Source organism: Tursiops truncatus, chromosome 13, assembly GCF_011762595.2.
Source record: "Tursiops truncatus isolate mTurTru1 chromosome 13, mTurTru1.mat.Y, whole genome shotgun sequence".
Classification (NCBI taxonomy): Eukaryota; Metazoa; Chordata; class Mammalia; order Artiodactyla; family Delphinidae; genus Tursiops; species Tursiops truncatus.
Genome location: NC_047046.1, coordinates 30,851,296 through 30,876,168, shown reverse-complemented (window position 1 = coordinate 30,876,168; position 24,873 = coordinate 30,851,296). Strand labels below are relative to the sequence as shown.

Genomic DNA, 24,873 nt, shown 5'->3' with positions numbered 1-24,873 from the left:
CTCATGGTTAATTGAGGTGCTTAGCTAGACCCAGGGAGGAAAGACTGAGTCTTCTCAAGGGCCGCTTGTCATCTGAGCGGCATGATCGGCGCCCAGGAACCCACTCTGCAGGCTTGGTGTTTATTAGGGAAGATTTATCAATCCCAGTTCCTCTATCCCTGGGTTTGATCATGGTAATAAATGGGCTGTAAATTCTGTGCTGTTTTTTTTTTTTTTACATCTTTATTGGAGTATAATTGCTTTACAATGGTGTGTTAGTTTCTGCTTTATAACAAAGTGAATCAGTTATACATATACATATGTTCCCATATCTCTTCCCTCTTGCGTCTCCCTCCCTCCCACCCTCCCTATCCCACCCCTCCAGGCGGTCACAAAGCACCGAGCTGATCTCCCTGTGCTAAGCGGCTGCTTCCCACTAACTATCTATTTTACGTTTGGTAGTGTATATATGTCCATGCCACTCTCTCACTTTGTCACAGCTCACCCTTCCCCCTCCCCATATCCTCAAGTCCATTTTCTAGTAGGTCTGTGTCTTTATTCCTGCCTTACCCCTAGGTTCTTCATGACACTTTTTTTTTCTTAGATTCCATATATATGTGTTAGCATACGGTATTTGTCTTTCTCTTTCTGACTTACTTCACTCTGTATGACAGACTCTAGGTCCATCCACCTCACTACAAATAACTCAATTTCATTTCTTTTTATGGCTGAGTAATATTCCATTGTATATATGTGCCACATCTTCTTTATCCGTTCATCCGATGATGGACACTTAGGTTGTTTCCATCTCCTGGCTATTGTAAATAGAGCTGCAGTGAACATTTTGGTACATGACTCTTTTTGAATTATGGTTTTCTCAGGGTATATGCCCAGTAGTGGGATTGCTGGGTCATATGGTAGTTCTATTTGTAGTTTTTTAAGGAACCTCCATACTGTTCTCCATAGTGGCTGTACCAATTCACATTCCCACCAGCAGTGCAAGAGTGTTCCCTTTTCGGGCTTCCCTGGTGGCGCAGTGGTTGAGTGTCTGCTTGCCGATGCAGGGGACATGGGTTCGTGCCCCAGTCTGGGAAGATACCACATGCCGCGGAGCGGCTGGGCCCATGGGCCATGTCCGCCGAGCCTGCGCGTCCGGAGCCTGTGCTCCGCAACGGGAGAGGCCACAACAGTGAGAGGCCCGCATACCGCAAAATTAAATAAATAAATAAAATAAAATTAACCAAGAGTGTTCCCTTTTCTCCACACCCTCTCCAACATTTATTGTTTCAAGATTTTTTGATGATGGCCATTCTGACTGGTGTGAGATGATATCTCATTGTAGTTTTGATTTGCATTTCTCTAATGATTAATGATGTTGAGGATTCTTTCATGTGTTTGTTGACAGTCTGTCTATCTTCTTTGGAGAAATGTCTATTTAGGTCTTCTGCCCATTTTGGGATTGGGTTGTTTGTTTTTTTGTTATTATAAGCATGAGCTGCTTATAAATTTTGGAGATTAATCCTTTGTCAGTTGCTTCATTTGCAAATATTTTCTCCCATTCTGAGAGTTGTCTTTTGGTCTTGTTTATGGTTTCCTTTGCTGTGCAAAAGCTTTGAAGTTTCATTAGGTCCCATTTGTTTATTTTTGTTTTTATTTCCATTTCTCTAGGAGGTGGGTCAAAAAGAATCTTGCTGTGATTTATATCATAGAGTGTTCTGCCCTTGTTTTCCTTTAAGAGTTTGATAGTTTCTGGCCTTACATTTAGGTCTTTAATCCATTTTGAGTTTCTTTTTTTTTTTTCTTGGTATGTGGGCCTCCCACCACTGTGGCCTCTCCCGCTGCGGAGCACAGGCTCCAGACGTGCAGGCTCAGCAGCCATGGCCCACGGGCCCAGCCGCTGCACGGCACGTGGCATCCTCCCGGACCAGGGCACGAAATCGTGTCCCCTGCATTGGCAGGCGGACTCCCAACCACTGCGCCACCACGGAAGCCCTTGAGCTTATTTTTGTGTATGGTGTTAGGGAGTGTTCTAATCTCATACTTTTACATGTACCTGTCCAGTTTTCCCAGCACCACTTATTGAAGAGGCTGTCCTTTCTCCACTGTGCTTGTTTCATCTTTGTGCCCTCGTACCTGCAACAATTTCTGGTATTTAAATGTCTCTTGAATGGAAATTAAGGGGTAGTAAAAGCTGTGTTAGCACACGTGTAAATTGTTAAAATCCTTTTAGAGTGCACTTGGGCAATACATTTTAAAAGTGTTAAATATTTAAATAAGTCTAATTTTAGCAATCTACTGTTAGGAGTTCATCCTAAGGAAATAATGAATAGTGGTAGCAAACAGTTAGCTACAAGGTTATTCACGGCAGTGTATTTATAATAATGAAACACCAGGAGCAGTGTTACATTTCTTACAATAGAGGATGAGTTCATCTATGCTACCTCAATACAAAAATTCATTTTGCAACCGTTAAGAATAACGTTATGAAAGATCATTTCATGATGTTATCTCAGCTTATTTTCTTAAGTGGGTAAAACTGGTAAAAAATCATAAAGCAGTATGTTAAATTCAATTTTAAATTAAATATATGTACAAATATGTATTAATTATACATTAATATGTATTAATAATATTAATATGTATTATTTTGTATCTATATATTAATATGAATTAATTATATATAAACACCTATAATATTAATATGTATTAATTATATATAAATACATATATAATTAAACTATATGGTGAAATAAATATATTAAGTAGTATCTCCCCAGCTAGTGACTTGAATTTTTTCTTTCTGTCATCTGTCGTATTCTAAATTTTCCCCAATGTACATGTGCTGTTTTTATGTATAAAACAAAAAAAAAGAGTTAAAAAGTAGTTTTTCTTGCAGAGGGAAAATGCTCTACTTACTGAATATCCTTCTTTTTTATAAATATATTGATAACCAATCAGGGTATAATTCAAAAATATGGCCTTTGGGACCAAGTTTCTTCTTTTGTAGGATTAAAATGGAAGCAAGGGAAGTGGGTTTGGCTAAGGCAGGCTTCATAAGGCTGTGTATGATGGACTAGGCTAAGAGGCTGAGTGTTTTTAGAAACTTCTTTTGGAGGGGACCTTCCCACAGCAGAGAAGGCCTAGCTAGTTCCCCTCTGGAACCTGCACTGGACTCTTCCTTGGTCTCCAGGCATCTAGACAAGATCAGAAGGTCTGTCCTGCTCACCTTTGCCCTGATCTTCTTCTCTTTCCCTTCAGCAATGCACACCCAAAACCTCTAGGAGTGAGCCCTTGTGGGGCTCCACGGCGGCCAGAGCCTGGTGCGTTCATTTAGTTTTGACACTGGCTACAATCCAGATCTTAAATTTTTGTTTTGCCTTTGTCTTAGTCAGCTTGAGCTGCTGCGACAAAAAGAAAAACAAAAGCCCACAATCTGGGTGGCTTAAACAACAAACCTTTATTTCTCAGCTCTGGAGGCTGAAAAGTCCAAAATAAGGGGCCCTCAGATTCCGTTATTGTTAAGGGCCCCCTTCCTGGCTTATGGAGGCCATGTTCTGGTCTTCTTGTGTGTGCTCAGATGACCTCCCCATGTGTGCAGCAGACAGAGCCCTGGTCTCTCTTCCTCTTCTTATAAGGGCACTAATCCCATTATGGAGCTCCACCCTCATTGCCTCAGCTAAGCATAATCACCTCTCTGATGCTCCATCTCCCAATTCTATCACTTTGGGAGTTGGGGCTTCAACATATGAATTTGAAAGGGACACAGCACTCAGCCCATAATAGCCTTGAACACACCTGGCTCAGACAGTCAGAACTAAAGGAATGATTTAATTTATCAACAGTCTCAGGAGATCGGCTTTTAAAAGGAATTATCAAACTACAGTTGGCCCTTGAATAGTGTGGAGCTTAAGGGTGCTGACCCCCCAACACACACACAATTGAAAATCCATATGTAACTTTTGACTCCGCCCAGACTTAACCACTGATAGCCCACTGTTGACCAGAATCCTCACCGATAACATGAAAAGTCAATTAGCACATATTCTGTGTGTTATGTGTATTATATACTATATTCTTACAGTAAAATAAGCTAAAGAAGAGAAAATGTTATTAAGAAAATCATAAGGAAGAGAAAATACTTTTATGGTACTGTACTGTATTTATTGATACATTAAGTTTACATCATCTGTTTATAAGATGAATCATGTGTCAGTACCTCCATCAATAGTGTCTTATATGATACAAACACCATAGATGTTATATGTATTACTAACACTAGATAACAATAATGAAAAGATAATGTGAAAAGTAAACTCATTATTTACAGTTGTAACAATTCATGCATCGATAACGAAGAAGCAGCAATGTGATTGGTTTACGGTCCCCTCATGCAATCCATACAGTTGCTTTTGCGTAGCCTAGCCTGTATACCAATGAATGAATTATCAGATTTTTTTTTTTTTTTGTGGTACGCGGGCCTCTCACTGTTGGCCTCCTCTCCCGTTGCGGAGCACAGGCTCCGGACGCGCAGGCCCAGCAGCCATGGCTCATGGGCCCAGCGGCTCTGCGGCATGTGGGATCTTCCCGGACCGGGGCATGAACCACGTCCCCTGCATCAGCAGGCAGACTCTTAACCACTGTGCCACCAGGGAAGCCCCTTGAGCTCTTTTGAATAAAATATTTTGCCTTCCCAATTGTGAGCCTCTGACCCTCACCCCCAAACTCTCCTGCTCCTCACTGTGACCTCTGTCACATTGCTGAGCAGTACCCACTTTACCATATTCAACTGGAATGTAGTTCTCATTATAGCTTTCTGGTTCACTGGGTGATTGTTAGTTTCATACTCTGGGTTTAAAGGTGAATTTGCAGAGATTCTTTAAACCAGTGTTGCTAAATGTTTAAGAACCTGGTGATCAAAGTTTGTTAAGCATCTGGATCCACTGAAAATGCATTTGTTCATTTAATTCCCAAGAAGTCTAACCAAGCCTCAGCCTTTCACGTTTTAAAGGCACAGTTAAGGTTGTACTTCCCTCTCTTCTCCCCTTTATCTGCTGGGCAGTAAACATAGTGAAGTCATTACCCTAATAGTAACATAAACTATTAGATAAATGGCACTCAGTAGACGATACAAGAGAGATGTCAGCAGGAAATTTCCCAAATGCTGAGATAGACCTTAAAATCGCCATGTTAAGACTTGATGTTCCCAGCTGGCATGGGGAAAATACATTGTATCAACAGGTGGAGAGGAAGGAGAATACCTACCAATCCTATTTCCATCCTTGGCTCCAGATGGCAGCTGAACTGGAGGTGATCAGAAAAAAAGCTGGAAAAATCAGTTTTCCATGTTCAGGCAGCACTGCCCTGGATGGGGGCTTCCCCGCTGCACCCGTGGGGCGAGCACACCTTTACTAAGGAAATGCCTGTCATATCCTGATGTTCGTAAAAACCTGACTTATGCAGGAGCCATCTGCTTTTAAATCCATTTCCCAGACAGATTCCTCCATCAGGAGTTTTGTACTAGCCTGAGGATGTGCTTCTGCTTTAGGTGACTATTATATTTCTAATTGCAAAATACACAAAATTATTTTTCTGGTATCACGTGTACGTGCATGCCTGTGACAGTTTCTTTTACGAGCATAGTTCATAAGAGTCAGTATCCAAATGATGCATTCTTAATATACAAATAGGCTGTTTCTGGGACCAAAAGCTGAGGACAAGATAATAGGACATGGACATTTAAAGGAGGTGATAACGTTTGAGAGACCCTCTCTCTCTGCACAGGGACTCTGCTTCCCCCAGACGTCCCATTAGTATTTAGGCTGCAAGATACATGACAGAGATCTAAAAAGTTAATGTAGAGTGAGCACATGCTTGAAATACTAGTATATTAAAATATTTTATATTCATATAGTACTTTATATGATGCTTTTCATACTTTGTAAAGTAATTTTGATCTAATGAATTAAGATTGATGAGTTAAGTCTTAAAAGATTTCATATTACAATATTGCTTGTAAATGAGCCGCATCATACTGCAGTAAAAGAACATACGCTTTGCATCAGACAGAACTGGATTTGAATATGAGCGCTCTTTACTTATAAGCTTGGGCAACTTAAATGTACTGAGCCTTCCTAATTACGGGACTAAATATAAAGACAGGGCAGGGCGTGAAGATGAATGGAAGAACACATTTTGGATGTGCTGGCCTCTCAATAAATGGTGGTAGTTTATGGAGGTTCAGATTTGTGGAAAACAGAAAAAAAGGGAAGCAGGTAATAATCGAGTGCTTTCTCCTGCCAAGTCACTCCTTAAGTGTGTTTGGTGCGATGGCAGAAGGTATGCAATGAAAAAGGGTTCTGGGAACAAATCCTTCAGTGAAACAGTGGATGAAACGGGATGAAGCAAGGGCTTTCCCGCCAGAACATTCTAGCATGTTAGCCCTGGAACTGCTATCGTGGTGCTCTGGGCACTCTGCCTACACCTGGGGAGCAGGTGCTCTGGGCGGGTGGACCAGGAACGGGGGTGCTGGGCTGGGTTCCTTCTGTCTGTCCTGTACCTGATCCTCCCATGCTTTTGTCAAGAGTGTCCATTTCTCCCTCATCTTTGGCTGCAAGATACTGAGTTGATTCTCTTCTTGGTCAGAGTCTGAGTCTTGTAAGTTGTTGGGTTTGGGGAGGTTTTCGGTGCAACCACACACCACTGCACTGTGTACTTTGGATAAACATAGTGGGTTCTCTTGGGCACCTCTTTGTTTTTATAACCTTTCTGCTAACATGACCTAGATTAGCATATGTAGAGTTTCAAAATGGTTCTTAGCAGAGTCAAGTGTTCTTGCCACTTTATGGAGCGTTTCCTATTTAAAGGAAAATAACATTCTGCCAGTACACATCACAAGGGTAATCTGCATGGAATACAGCTAATCGCAGGTTAATTACTGTTCATTAACACATAAATCGTCAAGTATCTGGTGATTAACATGTATTTAATTACTTAATTAGTGTTTGTCCTAACTGCTGTGACGTAGAACCTGCCCCTCTGTTAGGTGGCAGCATAAGTGCGGGCTACCTGCTTTCACCAGGGCACCTGGGCTGTGACACCTGCTTCCTTTGATTTAGACACTGACTTTTGCCATTTTAAGAATAGCACGTTCCTCTCACAAGCACCCTTTTACTTTATTGTGCCAATTAAAAAAAGATTTCACTTCGATTCTGTTTCTTCTCCCCTCCACTCTCCTCTTGTCCACCTGCAAGTTTCCGAGGCCTCTGATGGATTCTTCTGGGTTCTTAACCCCACCTGCACCCAGAGACACCCCTGGAACCCCACACTCACTGCCTTTCTCCCTGCTTTTGGAGATAGTGATTCTGAGTCCTGTCGGAGGCCAGGAGGGCAGTGATCTTTAATACAAATGGTTGCTTTGAAAAGGAAAAAATGCACAGGTGGCCTTGAAATCCCTCCCCCAGGCCCCTCAGTAAAGGTGTTATGCCAGGCTGTGGGCAGTGACAAGAGGGATGGGAAGGTAAAGTCAGGGAAGATACTGGCCTTCTGGTTGCTCCAGAGCCTCCTGTAAAAACAAGTCCCTTAGAAGCACCGAAGGGCCTGACAGGAGAGGAGGCGTGGATCTGTGCTCTCAGTTCTCCGTGCACTGAGCTTATCAAGGGGCCAGCACTTCGGGGAGGCGTGGATCCGTGCTCTCAGTTCTCCGTGCACTGAGCTTATCAAGGGGCCAGCACTTCGGGGAGGCTAAGCGAAGATTTACCCTTTACCTGTCTGCTGTCTTTCCTGGTGGACGAGGGGGTGAGGGAATAGGAGATGCTTGATCTTTCCCACCCCTTCCCATCACACTCCCTCCTGGACTCCTGTACGCAGCCTCGCTTTCTTCGCTGGACTGGCCTTCAACCCACTTATTTTATTAGAAGGTCACGTAAGCCACGCCGGGTGGCAGCCGCTCGGCAGGCATTTGCTGCCCAGAGACAGTGTTTAAGGTCTGCGTGGATGAGTGTTTTCCAGACTGTGCTCCAAGGAAGGTTAAAAGGCACCGGTCAGCCGAATGGGAAGAAGCACTGATTTATGCGAAGTAGAACACATTCTGTACTGCCAGGCCTTTCAGAGCCCGGGAGTGTTTCTGCATCTCCCCGGGTGACACATGGCAGGTGCAGGTGCCTAGCTGGAGCGTGCACATCCGTTTGGCTTTAGCAGAGCATCTCGAGTCCAGTATTCCCTGGAGCACCTTGGGAAATCCTGATATGTACTGATGGAAAAAGAGAACATTCCCCGACTCCATAAATTCCTTAGCTTATGGCCATTATTCCAAGTGCGTGACCATTGAATTGCTTCGTACCAAGTGCAAGACAATCGAATTGCTTCGTCCCTCTAGGAGGACACGGGGAATTAGATGTGGCAGTGAAATAGAACCCTGTCTCGAACAGGAAAGCTATTCGAAGCAGGTACTCCTGTCCTCAGCATTTTGTGCTTAAAAAAGATGAGTTTTAAGAAATCAGTGAGGACATATGAAGCTGTCACTCTACTACAGACTCAGAGCTGCATTTAGGAAGAAGCAGAGGGAGTCATGTGACAGTTTCGTATCTTCAAAGATAATATTTTAGATATTTATTTTGCAAAGCTTACCACGTCTCTGGGTTTCCTTCTCAGTTTCTATTTGTTATTTGATGATCAAGGACAAGTCCTTCTTCTGGGTGGACATCTTCCACTTCTCTGTGGTCTGTCACTTCTTGCTTCTGAGCACTTTTCCTTATCACTTTCCTATTTTTTTCCCTCTGCCTTAATTTTCTTACATATCCCATTTTATAGAATGGGCATTTGAGCCATGATTAGAAAAGATTGGAAAAGAACACTACTTCTTTTCAAAAGGGAAAGGGAAAACACAAAAGTGAAGAAAGTTGTGTTATTTACTGGTAGAAAAAATAGATGACATCATTTCAGAATGTCCTAAATGGCAAGACAAAGCACTGATAATTAGCTTCATTTTGAATCTTATCCTTTGAATGCCTTTAACGGAGAGAAAGTAGGTTTTAACTTTGCTTTGATAACATGTTCATGGACTTCCCTGGTGACTTACTGGTTAAGAATCTGCCTGCCAATGCAGGGGACACGGGTTCGAGCCCTGGTCTGGGAAGATCCCACATGCCCCAGAGCACCTAAGCCCCTGAGCCACAACTACTGAAGCCCGCGCACCTAGAGCCCGTGCTCCACAACAAGAGAAGCCACGGCAATGAGAAGCCCGTGCAATGCAACGAAGAGTAGCCTGTGCTTGCTGTAACTAGAGAAAGCCCGCGCGTAGCAACATAGACCTAACACAGCCAAAAATGAATAAATAAAATAACAGTGCTAAAAAGAAATGTGCATATAAACAAAGGTTTCAGTACTTCGTTCCTGATTTGGTAAGGTCTATCGTTTGTGGTTTTGCTTTGACTCTTCGTCATTACAGAAACTTTTCTTTTCCTATGTTTTTGTTTTTTATTTAACTTATTTGGATAAAAAAAATCCATTTTTGTGAATATGATCCACCTTAGCTTTTTATTTAAACCAAAACCAGAAAGGAGCTACAAGGCTCTGTGTGGGAGGACAGACAGATGCCACGGAATCCCCTTTGTTCTAGGGGACTGACAGTTTCCACCAGCCCATCTTCTGTGGGGAGTGTTTGTGTTGGTGAGATAATACCTTCGCTTTGCTTATACGTGGCAGGAAAGGTGGCAGCGTGGAAAGCTAATTTTGCTCCTCACTAAAGCAGGGAACATTGGAGATGCTGCAGTGTTAAACTTCTTCCCGTCTCCTGTTTGGCAGACTCAGATCCAGGATGGCTTTCCATGAGCAAACAAAACAACACTAGTGAGTGGTTTAACCAGTTGCTTCCTACCTGAAAGGCAGTGGCTTTTCCCCAAGGCTCCAAAGATGGTGGAGCTGCACCGTCTTGTCTCCTGAGGTGTTATTTGTTGAGTGGTTGAAAGAATATGGATTCTCTCTAGTCTACATGTCTTTACATCCCATGGCTGCCAGTAATATCTGGGAACTGAGAGCAAAAATGAGCATTGAGTCCTTCCAGTGACCAAGAACTTTGATAGAAGTGGGTCTCGGTGTGAATCCAAACACACGAATAACAGTTTTGTTCTAAACATCACAGTGAGCGCCCAATGAGTAAACACTGGACTACTGCTTCTGGGGGACATAGGGCATTAGTCCCGTGTTGAGAGCCTGTGGTCACAAGACTTTCATCAACTGATCAATACCTAACCTTGGTTTATGTGTGTTTCTGTAAAGATGCCTTATTTAATGTGTATCATTGATTCTTAACAGTGAACTTGGCCCAGAGTGCTAGGCTTAGGCGTGAAGGAAGCTTATTTAACACACGTTTTCTCTGTAAGACACATCACAGCCTTCTTGCACTTGGCGATACCAGACAGCGTTTCAGCATTGCGCTGGGGGCCATCTTAAATAGCAGCATCGCCAGTAAAAGGCACAAAAAGGTGAAAATGTGACACATTTAGACGAGGATAAGGACACTTGTTAGTGGCAGGAGAAGGGAAGCTGGAAGGCAGAGCTTCTCCTTGCCCGGCCTCTGCTGGGATGTGTGTGTCCGGCGACGCCAACCTTTGCCGCTCTGTCCACGTTCACAAGTGACCAAGAATGCTTTGCAGGTATTGATTTTGGGGTTTCGAAAAAACTAACGAGTAGACAAATTCAGAATCAGCAAATAATGAGGATTCATTTTATTTTCTGTTAAGCAAAATTTCTCCCACCAAAAAAAAAGTGAGGTAAGATTAAATACCGTGTGATGACAAAATTATTCCAGAATACGGTAATTTGGCTCTGTGATTCCATCATACCCATCCCCCACTTCAGCTTTCAACTTCTCAAATAATCATAGCTTAGATTCGGCTAGAGAGCAAAGGCATTTTTCCTAAAAATGTATGTGTTTGGTAAAAACAAATAAAAACATTTAGCTGTAATCGAGCTAATGCCAAAGGACATTGTGCAGAATGAGATCTGAGAGTCAGGTTGGAATACAAAAGTGTTATAACTTCTCAGTAGTTTAGCTTATTTATAGAGGATTTGCCTTCTAAATGAGCTGGATTTTCCTTCATTTTTTAATTTAATTTTTAAGACAGTGTTTTGAGGTCTATCAAGTAATTCGTGTCTATGGTTTTGTTTTGGTATATTGCAATTATGCTTTTAAAAATTGGTAATGATACTCCAATGCTACGTGGGCATTTAAAACACCACCCGTATATAAGAGCTGAAACAAGTCAAGCCAGGAGAGGGCTTTCTCCCTGTTATTGCTAGAGTTCAAGGCTCCCCCAGGAAGTGCAAAGCATATTGTATTTGGCTGAGACGAACTACTGCTATCCATGTGTGCTTTCTTGTTATCTAGAGTAATGGCAGCCTGTTGGTGAGCAAAGCAGGAAAGCTTCCTCTTAAAGCAGGAGGCTGGATAGTAAATATTTCAGGCTTTTCGGGCCAGATGGTCTCTGTGGCAGCAACTCCACTGTGCTGTGATTGTGTGAGAGTCACTGTAGACAATCCGTAAATGAATAAGCGTGACTGCCTTCCAAGAAAGCTTTATTTTCTGACATGGAAATTTGAATTTCATCTACTTTTCATGTATCACAAAATCTTCTTCTTTTGCTTTCCTCCTACCAGTGAAAACTGTAAAAACCATCCTTAGTTTGTGGGCCAGACAGAAACAGAGGTTGGGGCAGATTTGGTCCATTTGCTGTAGTTTGCTGACCCTTGTCTTAAAACTGGCATTGTTAAAACTGTGTCATATAACGGTCCCTTGCATCTTTATTTCTAGGTCAAATAGATGATGACTACGTTTCTTAGTTCAATCTGGAAGTGAAGAATTTAGAACATATGTACATCTATGCATTAAAAGTCATATATATTTGTGTGTCTGTATATATATGTGTGTGTATGCATGGTTATATATTATATATGTGTGTGTGTATGTGTATGTGCATACGTATATGTCTATGTATTCTACATATATAGTCTCTCATACCTGCTAGATTAGGCAGTTGGGTAACATGAAAGAAGCCCAGACTTGGAAGTAAAATAGACCTAGAATTATACCCTGATTGCATGACCTCAGAAACATTCCTTAACCTTACTGAGTCTGCCTACTCATCCCTAAAGGGGAGTTAATATTATCTACCTCATATGGTTGACTGAGAAAAAATTAGATAATATGTACAAAATGGACCTGGGACATGGATGTATATGGTAAATAAATGTTTTTTGAATGATTCATTTTTTTTATAAAGAAAAGATTTGGTGTGTTTCCCTCAAGAGATCCAAGTCTCACGTCTAATGTAGATTTTCAGTATATTCTGTCCTGTTTGATAAAAATAAGCATGGCCACATCCCTAAATCAACTTTCACACCTTTCTTTATTCTCTTTCTGGTGGTGCTGTTGGTGGCCTCGTGTTACTGTTTGCTGTGACCTCAATGTTTGTGTTCTTGGATGCAGGCATCTTTAGATGTGCCCCTGACTGCCACCCCCATCCCCGCCCTGGGCTCTGCATACCTGTGTTATAATTCCCCTAGAGCAATATCTGTCCTTTCGATAGAGTAGTCCCTTATTTGACAGAAAGAGATAAAACTATTTCTGCTTCTGAAACTTTCTTGGTAAGGGCACTGGCTAGAAAATAGTACAAAATGGAAAACTTGCCAGACAGCAAGAGTTCATGACAAGGAAACCTTTTCAGGGGGTGCTTAAATCTGTTCTTAAGGAACCTATTTAAGACAGGCCTCATCCTTTGAACTGCATGTTTTAACCCTGTTGTTTGTTAGAAAAAAAACAGTCGATTTCTTAATGGTCAGGTGGTAGGTAAATTCAAGATAGTCGTCAACCTATGATTGTCCGACAGCACCTAAATTCAGATATCTTCATTTAATCACATTTACTTCAAAGTAGCAAACATTCAGTGCAAATCATACCGAGTTTATAGTCGTGGTTTGTGTTGAAACATTTATATCCTAAATTATAAACTTGATGAAAAAACTAACAAAACTTGTACTCATAAGTCCCTTAATTGAAGTGAACTTCTAAGAAAGAGCTGGAAAGTGACCTTTTAAAAAACATGCTTCAGGGGCTTCCCTGGTGGCGCAGTGGTTGAGAGTCTGCCTGCCGATGCAGGGGACATGGGTTCGTGCCCCGGTCCGGGAAGATCCCGCATGCCGTGGAGCAGCTGGGCCCGTGAGCCATGGCCGTTGAGCCTGTGCGTCCGGAGCCGGAGCCTGTGCTCCGCAGTGGGAGAGGCTGCAACAGTGAGAGGCCCGCGTACTGCAAAAAAAAAAAAAAAAAAAAGTGCTTCAATTTTTTGGAAAGAAACATTGAAGTGATTGCTTCAAACTTGCAACACATTATGCACCTTCTGTTGTTTAAAACCTAAGGTGTCATACTAAGCTTTTATTTATCTATTTTATAGAAATCTACATGTCTGTGCATCTGTGTGCAGGTGTATAGACACAGACCCATAAACATATCTATAAAGATTGTTTTCCTCTTTTTGTCCCTGCAGTTAGCTGTAAGTCAGTGCTGGAACCTGCCAAGTTCAGAAGTTTGCTTCAGAAGTTTCCAGTTAAAGGAAAGGGCCAGTCCATCGGTCTCCAGTGTATCTGTAATCAGACTCTGGCTTTCTTTGCTTCTTGGTATTCCAGCTGGAAGACTGAGAGCAGCGAAGTTTCAGGTGTAAACTTACGTTCACTTTTTTGGTTGTGGCCTCACTGGAGAGTCATCTTGCTGGGAAATTTGGGGAATTGGCTTCTTGCTGAGTCTTGCTCTGGCTCTAGCCTGGCTGAGATGCTGGGAAAGTGCTTGCTCAGGCATCTGTGGGTTTGCACTTAGCAGCCTGAGAACTGGGCTGGAGGTAGTGTTGGGTGTATCACGGGCATCCTGGCTGGTTAAGAAAGGAGGAGGGGAAGGTTCATGGTCCGACGACCTCCATACTGTTCCCATCTGTCATTTGGCTGTTCTTGTCTCCCTTCTGTTCTTTCATTGTTACTTATTTTTCTCCAACTAAAGCTTATATTTCATAAAATTGTCTAATTTTTTGATGCCCCCCCCCCCCCCCCCCCCCCCCCCCCCCCCCCCCGCCCAGAGCATGTAGTAAATATTTGGACAATAAGGCTCAGAATCTTTGGGCATAAAACTTTTTTTTTTTTTGCGGTACACGGGCCTCTCACTGCTGTGGCCTCTCCCGTTGCGGAGGACAGGCTCCGGACGCGCAGGCCCAGCGGCCATGGCTCACTGGCCCAGTCGCTCCGTGGCATGTGGGATCCTCCCGGACCAGAGCACAAACCTGTGTCCCCTGCATCGGCAGGCGGACTCTCAAGCACTGCGGCACCAGGGAAGCCCTCTGGGCATAAAACTTTTGAGGGTCCTAAGTTCTCTTAATGTGATGGATGAAAAAACAGATTCAGAGGTTTTAAGCTGGCTTTTCTAGTGTCTAATTCCTTCCCCCCCTTCCTTTCTCTCTCCTTTTCCATGGTAGGGCCATGGCCTTGTGTTGGATTCAATTAAATATGGTGCATTAAATTGACACGTGTCAACTTTTAAAAACAGATCCACATAAGCATGCTTTATATATGTACATTATATTCTAAGAGTTAATGCATCCCTTTAAAAATGAGGATTATTCCATTTTTATGAGACGCTTCAGCCCTTGTAGTTGATAAAGGAAAAAATATAACGTTTGGTAAGAAGAAGGACAAACCTGCTGAGGAAAGGGATCTTCATCTATTCCGTTCATGATGTACTCCAAGCGCCTGGAGTAGAGAGATGCTTGGTGGAGACTTGAACTGGATGAATGAATGTATAAGAGGGAGGGAAGAAGGCAGGAAAGATGCATGAACTTCTGGGTTTGGCTCTCAAAGTACCCTTTTCGTGGCCAGAGTGATGGCGTTCTTGGGTCACTGGTGGTGCTGGGCATCAGTCTGTGCTGTGGCCACTCTGACCAGAGCATCTGGCCGGTTCCTGCTCTGCCTGCAGATGCTGCTCCTCCCAGGCAGGATCTGGCCGTTTCCCGGGAGCCCTGTCTGGAGAGCCCTGGGAAGGCTTTTTCCTCCACTCGTTCTCAGTGTCCATCTGCTTTTTGCCCCTCAGTTGTCCTGTCTCAGACTTCAGTAGAGAGAGAAGCTAGCAAGATCCCGTTGCAGGAATATCTGTGCATCTCTTCCTTTCTCTGTACTATCAGTGAAAAATATGTATATTAACCTCCTAAACAGGAGCAAGTTTCATTTCATTTCTGTTCTCCTGCTGGGCCCCTCCTCCCCCTGTGTGTTTTGTATTTCAGCTTGGTGGCATCCTGGCACAGGAACGTCTAGTATAGCAGGTGTTTCTGGGATGACTTCTATCTGGGAAGCCCCCGAGCTTTTCCACTGGGGGTCCTGCTCATTGCTTCCTCCATGCTTGCATCCATCACACAAACATAAATAATGCAGTCCTTTGGTTGCAGTGTTCATTCAGGCAGCGGGCAGTAGTGAAAATGCCACGATATTTGGAATCAGAAAGATTGGGATTTTAAGTTACACCCGCCATAGACGCATCGCATGTTTCTGGACCATTACTTTGTATCTAAATCTCTTTGTTCTTGAAATATTGAATCCTTGAAGAATCTCTTCATGTGAAATAATAAATAAGACAGTGGAGTAATATCTGCCCAGGGTATGTAACATATTATGTGTATAGTAGATGGTCACTTATAATTACTTTTTTTAAATTGAAACTTTTATGGGGATAATTGTGGAGTCAGATGCAGTAGTAAAAAATAATACAGATTCCTATGTACACTTCACCCAGTTTCTTCTGATGGTAACACTTGGCAAACCTCAAGTATAATGTCACAATGACATTGTTAAAATCTAGAGCTTTTTCAGAGTTCCCCAGTTTTACTTGTACTTGTGTATGCATGTGGGTGTATTTCCTGCTATATAATGTTTTCACTGTTTTATTGTGATAAAATACAAATCACTTAAAATGTATCATCTTAACCATCTTTAAGTGCACGGTTCAGGGGTATTAAATACATTCATAATCCTGTGGAACCATCACCACCCTTCACCTCCAGAACTCTTTCGTCTTGTAAAACTGAAACTCTGCACCCATAAAACAATAACTTCCCAGCCTCTCCGCCCAGCCACAGGCAACCACCATTCTCTTTTCTGTCTCTATGAATTTACTACTCTGGGTATTGCCCTTCTAGGACTGACTTATTTCACTGAGCGTCATGTTTTCCAGGTTCATCCATAACATAGCATGGGTCAGATTTTTTTTTTGTCCTTCTTAAGACTGAATAACATTCCGTAGTATGTATAGACCGCATTGATCTTATCCACTTATCCATCAGTGGACACTTGGGTTCCTTCCGCGCTGTTGTGACTGACGCTGCTACGAGCTGTACGATTTTATTACCTGGGTGGGTTTGCGCCTCCATCACCACAGTCCAGACCTCAGCACTTCCAGCATCACAAGGATTGCTCCTGTTGTCCTTTTGTACCCACACCCATCTCCCTCCTGTTCCTTCTCCCTCCATCCCTGAGCCCTGGCAACCACTCGTCTGTCCTCCATTTCTAAAATGTTGACATTACATGATGCTACATAAATGGAATCAAATAGCGTGTAATCTTTCATGATGGGCTTTTTCACTCAGCACAGTTCTCTGGAGATTCATCCAAGTCAGGTGTGTCCACACTATGGAAGTACCACTGTCGGTTTAATCATTTACCATTTGAACAGCATCTAGACTGTTTCCAGTTTCTGGCTGTCATAAATAAAAGCTTCTATAAACATTCGTGTGCAGGTTTTTAAAAAAAATTTTTATTGGAGTAGAGTTGATGTACAGTGTAGTGTTAGTATCAGGTGTACAGCAAAGTGAGTCAGTGATACATATATATATATATATATGCACTCAGTTTTAGATTCTTTTCCCATGTAGGCCATTACAGAGCACTGAGTAGAGTTCCCTGCGCAATAAGTAGGTCCTTATTAGTTATCTAGTTTATATATAGTACTGTGTATAGGGATTGACATATGCAGGTTTTTATAGGAATGAAAATGTTCATTTCTCCAGTGGTGCAGTTGCTGGGTTGTGTGTTAGACGGACCCTCCTCATGTTGCATGAGCCGTGGTCTCCCTGATGACACAGTTTCCTGCTGTGTAGAAATGGAGGTGAAAATAATGTCATGTGGACCTTTCATCATTAACACTAGCCTGACAACAGACACCTTTAGACAATCATGTTAAGAACATTGATAACTTTGTTACTGGTTCTTTTATCTCCTTTAGCTTCAATTTCTCTGAAGTGGCTCTACCATCTCAAAAATGTCATTCTGAGAACCTCAGAGCCTGTTGCCCTTCTTCTATTGCCCTGCGTCTCCCAGGACCATACAGTCATAAAGCCCTCTTGATTTTGCCACTGCAGAGATTTTTATATCGTTCTCCTCCTAATTGATGCTCTGCCATCTGAATTTCAGCTAGTATAGTCTCTTCTCTGTATTATTAATGTGCTGTATTTCCTGGGATCTCTGAGCCGGGTCACAGCTGACCTTTATAGCTGCAGATCGCAGTCTCCTCTTCATGGCCACCGTCACGTCCACCTCAGGGCCTTTGCACCTGCCCCGGAAGGTGCCTTATCCTCTTCACACTGTTAGCTCATTCATCTTCAGCTCTCAGCTCAAACGCCTCTTCCTCATGGGAGGCCATCTGGTATATGTTCTTCTAGTATCCTGTCCTCTTCTTTCATAATATGTTTAAAATTTTAATTGTATATATTAGTTGTATAAAGCCTAGGGCCCCATGTGGTTCAGTCTGGTGCTAGAGTTTCCTCAAAGAAGTTGACCAGAAGATATGTCATCTTAAAGCAATTTAAATCTTATCACCTCTGGAAAATGACTCAGCCTCTGTCTTCCACGTATCAGTTCTTAACCATGGTACCCTGCCCCACTTTTATGAGGTGAGTCCTTGAGGTACAGTGCTGTCTGACCCACCGCCGTTCATGTCCCTGAAAACTGGGTTTGAGTCTTGTTGTTTTTGTAGTTTTAGAACCCGGAACACTGGCTGGCGGATATTGGGCGTTCCATTAATATTTTTGGAAAACATCAATGAATGGTTGAAACTACATATCTTATATATAGGAAATATTTGGTAAAAGTTGACAAAATGAGTGAATAATGAACACCTTTCTTAACTTTCCAGGTGATTTTTGAAGTCGTAACTTCTGGACATCAAGGCTACCTCGCCATTGATGAAGTGAAGGTGTTAGGACATCCATGTAGTAAGTTACCTCAGCTTCTAATCATCCGGGGACATGGTTGGGGGTGTATTTATGCTATGGATAAGAGAAGGCACTGAAACCTGGGGGGGGCCGTCCTACTCAAGAGAGTCCCTGATGGGCCTCTGGGTGGTGCTGTGCTAGCCCAGAAGTTCAAAAACATGTGCATCATGTGTGATGTCACTGTACGTATCTAAATGTCTTTAAAGTGAAAATCGGGAATAAGGACTAAGGGAACATCCACATCCAACCCCAGCATAGAGCTTTGGGAGCTGAGCAAGCAAAAGTCTGCAGATGTGGGTGTCTGTGTGTGTGCTTAGGTGTACCAGCACGTGTGCTTGTGTGGGCACGTGCATATGTGTGTGCATGTGTGTGTCTGCATGTGTGCCTGTGCACATGTGCATGTTCTTGCATGCATGCGTGTGTGTGTGTGTGTACGTGCACTGAGTTTCCCATAATCACTACATGTTCATAAAAAGTAAGACAGTTATGTTTGCCTTTTGTAAATTGTGATGAAGGGTAGTGAACTGTACAAATTACTCTGTATTCTTTTTTTCCCCACTTAGCATTGTATTTAAGTCAATCCATGAGATTGTATCATACGAATATACTACATTCTATTTTTTCTTTTCCTCTACGAACATTTAGTCCCCCTCACCCCAGTTTTCCTCTATGACAAACACGGTTGCCGTGAACATCTGTGTGTGTGTGCGCGCCTCTGCATGCGGTGTGTGAGAGCTTGGGCGAGGTGTATTCTTCAAGGCAGAATTGCTGAGCGGTAGGGTAGAAACATTTTTAGTTTTGCTAGATGCTATGAAAAATGTCTGACCAGTTTATATGCCCACCAGCAATGCACGGACGTTTCATTTGCCCTATATCCTTGCCCCAAATTGATATTGTCAGACATTAAATCTTTGACCATCCCAGGGATGGCAGCCTGCTTTATGTTTTAGGATCCCTGGCATAAAAGAGAAATTGGCTCATTCAGACGATTCTAGATCTCTGCTGAAGGTCCCCACCCAAATTCATGAGAGAATGGTTATATCTACACTGATATTAGAAACACCAACACACGCACGAGTGTCTGCTTTCACTGCATGGATTGAGAGATTGGCGCCATGATCACTCCCTGTGGTGGTTTCAGAGAAGCCTGGGTGGTTGGTATCTGATGGGCTCTCATGACACTGTTGTCTGATTCCATCCAGAGGGGTTCTCCTCTCTGAGATCTTTACCTGGTGCTCCAAGTTCAAGCTCAGCAGTCGTCTCGTTCATTACTAAGGCAGACGTTACTTTTGTAGCACGGCGCTTGGCCTTTTATTCTGTCAGCAAGACTGGCGAGTTCAAGAAGAATTTCTGCCCCTTTTTTTCTGAAAAGGCAAGAAAATGAACAATGCTGTCCCTAATGGGAACAGCAGGACGAATTTAGGAAGCAGAATATAATTACCTGAGTTGGAACTTGGCCAAATTCTCAGAGTCATAGCCTTGGGCTTGGAAAAGCGCCATGAGATCTTCTAATGTGCATGAATATTCAGGGCCTCTGATTCACCTCTTACCGGGAGGTAAAAAGTCAGCCAGTAATACTGTAGGCCTACTATGGGCTGAGCACTCTGTTTCCCAGAGCAAACCTCACCACAAGGCAGGTGTCCCTGCTGCCCTGGGTATAGGTGTGGTGGCCACTGGCCAACAAAATAGCTCCTCAGGTGTAGCCCCTCCCATCCTGCAGGATCCGAGTCATCGCCTTCAGTAAGAGAGAAAGACTTAATGCTTTTCCTTCTATCAGAGCCTTCCTGAAATGTGTCTCCTGCAGTTTTGTGCGTTCTTTCCAAGCCCAGCTGCCTGCAGCCATAGAAATGGAGTTTATGTCTCTCCTTTGGAGAATACCGGTGCTGATACTTAATTGGCTTTGCAAACTGCTGTTAGGAGATACAGAATCACAAAACAGGCTCTGTCCCAAGGTGATGGATGCTACAACAGCGTGTTGAACTGTGAGCTTTAAATGGTTTTGATGATGGCCTTTCTGTAGTTTTTTCCTGAATCGCTAAGTTTATGGGGAAAACATGCAAATAAAGATTTTAAAGAAAGCAGTCGTTTCGTCTTAAAATGGAAAGCTCTCTAGTTTGTATTCTAAGGGCTTTCCTATCAAGATTTCTAAATCATAATCAATTATTTTGAAATGTTGATGATGTTCATTAAATTTACATCGTGAAGAAACGTAAGTATTTCATGTCCAAAACTATGCTTTCCCAAAAGATGCAAAACTGCTGAACTTTATTTACTTCACTCTAAAGGCCCCTGTTTGGATTCATATAGGTTTATGAGTAGACATTACGACATTTTTTAAGGAAATAGCTGTTCTGCTAAGTGTATACAGTTGCTCATAAAATTGATTTTCACGTAGTGACAGTCAGATGCCAGATCAGCTTGAAATATGGAGATGGCTGTGCAGTGGCTTCAGACCACTTCTAATGAAGATAGATAATTTTTGTATTTGGTACACATGCTAAAACTATATTTTGAATTTGGTTCAATAATCCTAGTAGGAGAAACTGAAGAAGCATTTTTTTCAGTTTTGAAATATTGTCCCCTGTTTTTAAGTAGGTTGTAACTTATGCATAGGTGGGTATTACTATTATTACCTTGTGGTGCTGATATGTATTTTTATATCTTGTAAGCCATGCAGCATTTTAACATCACATATCATTCAATTCATCCACTCAAAGTGCATGGGAACATGGGGTGTTTTTCCTTTTACTCGGGTCTTCTAAAAGTTCCTTCAATAGTGTTTGCAGTATTCAGGGTACTAACTGAACTTCTTTCCTTATACTTTTTTTGTTAAATCTATTCCTATGTGTTTTATTTTGATACTACTATAAATGGAATTGTTTTCCTAATTTCTTTTTTGGATTGTTCATTGCAAGTGTATAGAAACACAATTGACTTTTGTATATTGATTTTGTATCCTGAGACCCTGTTGAGCTTACTTATTATAAACTCTAATTGTTTTTTATGGATCCTTAGAATTTTCAAGACCCATGTCATCTTTAGGTCAAGTTAGTTTTATATCCTATTTTTCAATCTGGGTGTCTTTTATTCCTTTTCTTGCCTAATTGCTGTGGCTAGAACCTCCAGTACAATGTTGAGTACAAATGGAGAGAAGACATCCTTGTCATGTTCCTGTCTTAGGAGGGAAGCTTCCAGCCATTCACCATTCAGTATGATGTTAGCTGTGGGTTTGGGTTTTTCATAGATGCTCATTATCAGGAAAGACATTCTCTTTTATTCCTACTTTGTTGGGTATTTAAAAAAAAATCAATCATGAAAGGGTGTTGGGTTTTAGCAAATGCTTTTCCTTTATGTATGTAGGAGAGGAAAAAGTTCTCCTTGACCCTCTTAGGGTCTCTGACTGGGTCTGAAAATGAAACTGACAAAGACAGTTTCATGGGAGTAAAGCATACAGATACATTTAATGTATGTTTTATGTGACATGGGAGCCTCCTAAGGAAATGGAGACCTGCAGAAACAGACCTGGTGTATTTATGCTGGTTCTCGTGAAGAGCAGACATTCATGGAGGAATATGATATGATAGAGATTGTACAGCAAGTGTGGCAAACTGAGGAAGACAAATAAGATGTGTTGATTCTTCTTGGTGAACCTTTGTCTTTGGAGATAAGAAAGCTCCTTTCTTCTGGTGCAGGGAGGGCACCTCTCACGTGAGGGTTTTATGGCCTGTTTAGGGGATAAGGGAAGGGAAGGTCAGAGTGACCTTCTTGCTACTGCTGTTTTCTTGAACTCCTTCAGCTTAATTTATTCAGTGTGCAAAGGTGCCATATTTTGGGTAGCATTTCCTGAACTCCATTATTTATCAGATTATCGTATAGCTTTTATCTTTTATCCTATTGGTGGGGTGTGTTATACTGATTGATTTTTGGATGTTAAATCAATCTAGCACTCCCAGGATAAATCTCACTGGGTTACAGTGTACAGTCTTTGTTATATGTTGTCATATAACACCTTAAATATGAAGTTATTTGCATATATGATGCCTTGAATTCTGAAATCTAAAAATTACACAGAATAATGCCTCATTATTTTTCTGCCAATTAAAAAATAATATTATAATGAAAAAGATTGCAAAAACCCTCATAAACCTATGTGCCATATATAGGATAAAATGAATACAAAAATCCAAGACATTTCTGTATTACTACTTTGCAATATGAAATAAGTCAGCAATTTCTTTAAACATTTAAGAAATGCTGAGTTCATAATATGGCATCCTAGGTTCAAATTTATTCTTATTTTATAAAACAAAATTAATTTTTCACTCATATTTATTTGCACACTCAAACATTGCTTGCCTACTTTCAAATTTAAATTTTTATGAAGACATTAAACAGTGTGATTAAAATAAGAATAACAGAGACATATAAAAAATTGGAACTGTTTTCTGAATTATGTTTGTTGAATAACAACTGACCCATGTGCTTTGGTTGAGAGACGCACAGAACTCAGAATTGAGTTTATTTGAGTTTATCATTTTATTTATTTTTATTTTTAAAAAAGTTTCATTGGAGTATAGTTGCTTTACAATGTTGTGTTAGTTTCTACTGTACAGCAAAGTGAATCAGTCATATGTATACATATACCCCTCTTTTTTTGGATTTCCTTCCCATTTAGGTCACCACAGAGCACTGAGTAGAGTTCCCTGTGCTCTACAGTAGGTTCTCATTAGTTATGTATTTTATACATAGTATCAATAGTGTATATATGTCAATCCCGATCTCCCAATTCATCCCAACCCCGCCTTCCCCCTTGGTATACATACGTTTGTTCTGTACATCTGTGTCTCTATTTCTGCTTTGTAAATAAGATTGTTTACACCAGTTTTTTAGATTCCACATATATGCGTTAATATACGGTATTTGTTTTTCTCTCCGTTTTACACATGGGAACTTAGCTTGGCTTTTTCTCCAGTGGACTATCATTCTTCTTCAAGAGATGGGTGACTAATAAAAGTTATTTGTACACAGTGCCTAGCTTATTTTTCTATGATAAGGATGTTGACTCTGTTTTTCCCTTGACAAATTATTCCATTAAGATCCATTCTTACCTCTCAAGCAAAACAAAAGTAGTTTTGTCTTGAACCATGTTAAGAGTTTCCTGCTCACAAGAGTTTCTTGGCCTCTGTGGTCCTATAAATGTGCTCACGTAGTGGAGAATAATAAGGACAATGCTCTCCTCACAAGTAAATGTAGGGATTAAATGAGTTAATGTACATAATGAACTTAGAACAGAGCTTAGCACATTCTAAGAACTCAATAAATGTTAGCTATTACTATTATTATTATTAGGCCTACATCCTGATTGGCCCACAAGAATGAATTAGCTGCAGATTTTAACTCTAAGTAGCTAAATTGATTGATTTCTTAGATGGGATAACTTAGCAGTGTCCATTTCAAAAGTTAAAAAAAAGTTTGCAAAATAGATTGTTTTCAGGTAGTCCCAGCTGTTCTTTTTAGCAGAAGTTGGCTCTCTTCTTTGTGATGATGTGCTACACAAATAGAAGCATTGACTGTGCATTCTGGTGGGTGGGCATGACTGCAGCCCATCTCAACCTGTGCCATTACATTAAAATGTAAATGAAGATACAAAGGGGTCAGGGCACAGTCCACTTTTGTCCATTCCCGTTTGCACTTTGATGTCGCAAATTACCATTCTCTGACTTTGTTGTTAGTGTTTTGGTGCAGGCTTTGAAGAATCACTAATATGAGACATCTACAAAAGGATTTGCATCCTGGTCAATGATAATTCCTGGCTTTGGGATCAAATGCTGATGTGAGATCAATTAATACCCGAAAACCTCTATTCTTTTGAAACCTGTTTTCTTAGTAAGAAACAAAAGAATATGGCAGAAATGAAAAAATAGGAGAGTTGTACTCAAAAACCTTTTAGTATTCATGGAAGATATTTAGTTTTTAGAACTCCTGCAGATTTTAGAAAAAAACTGGCATAGCATTTTGAAAGGGTATCCAGGAGACAAATGGGCCTATAAATTTAGAGAGAAAGAGAGAATTTTTCTTCCTGAGTATGGGATAGATTGAAATTTTCCACTGTAATGGTGCTCTACCTGTGTTACAATTAGTTTGGCAAGGTTCAGAGCACGCAGCTGAGCGTGGAATTGAAACTTTTCTGGCTGTGGAGCTCTTTTTCTTGGGGTCTTTTCCAGTTTCCAGTGATAGATCCATTATTTTAAATAATAATGAACATTTTTGAGGCTAAGTACGAGGAACACAGAATACGTCCTCCTGGCAGCATCTTGTTTAATCTTTATCCCAACCCTATGAAATAAGTACTATTTTTAAATCCTTATTTTGCAAATTAAAAAAAAAATCCACTAAGGCTTGGGTTGAAGAATTTTTGCTTCTATTCAAAGGTAGGAAGAGCCTGAGCTTGAACACATATTATGCTGAACTGAAAACAGTTGTAGGGTTTACAGCACTAGGCAGGGAGAATCCAGGCATCTTAAACCTCTGGAATGATTATGTATGCCTTTAACGTTTATTGAAAAAACTTACAAATGTCACCAGTAGAAATTTTAACCTTCAT

General features: G+C 41.4%; 1 protein-coding gene across 5 annotated transcripts in view; it reads left to right on the top strand.

Moving 5' to 3' along the window:
* PTPRM (protein tyrosine phosphatase receptor type M) overlaps positions 1 to 24,873 on the top strand; it is a 747,728-nt gene that overhangs the window by 273,958 nt on the left and 448,897 nt on the right. For all 5 annotated transcript variants that reach the window (XM_073790533.1, XM_073790536.1, XM_073790535.1 and 2 more), the window contains one exon: positions 18,191 to 18,269. In XM_073790533.1, coding sequence (XP_073646634.1) covers positions 18,191 to 18,269 — 79 coding nt within the window. The remainder of the gene's footprint in view (positions 1 to 18,190; positions 18,270 to 24,873) is intronic.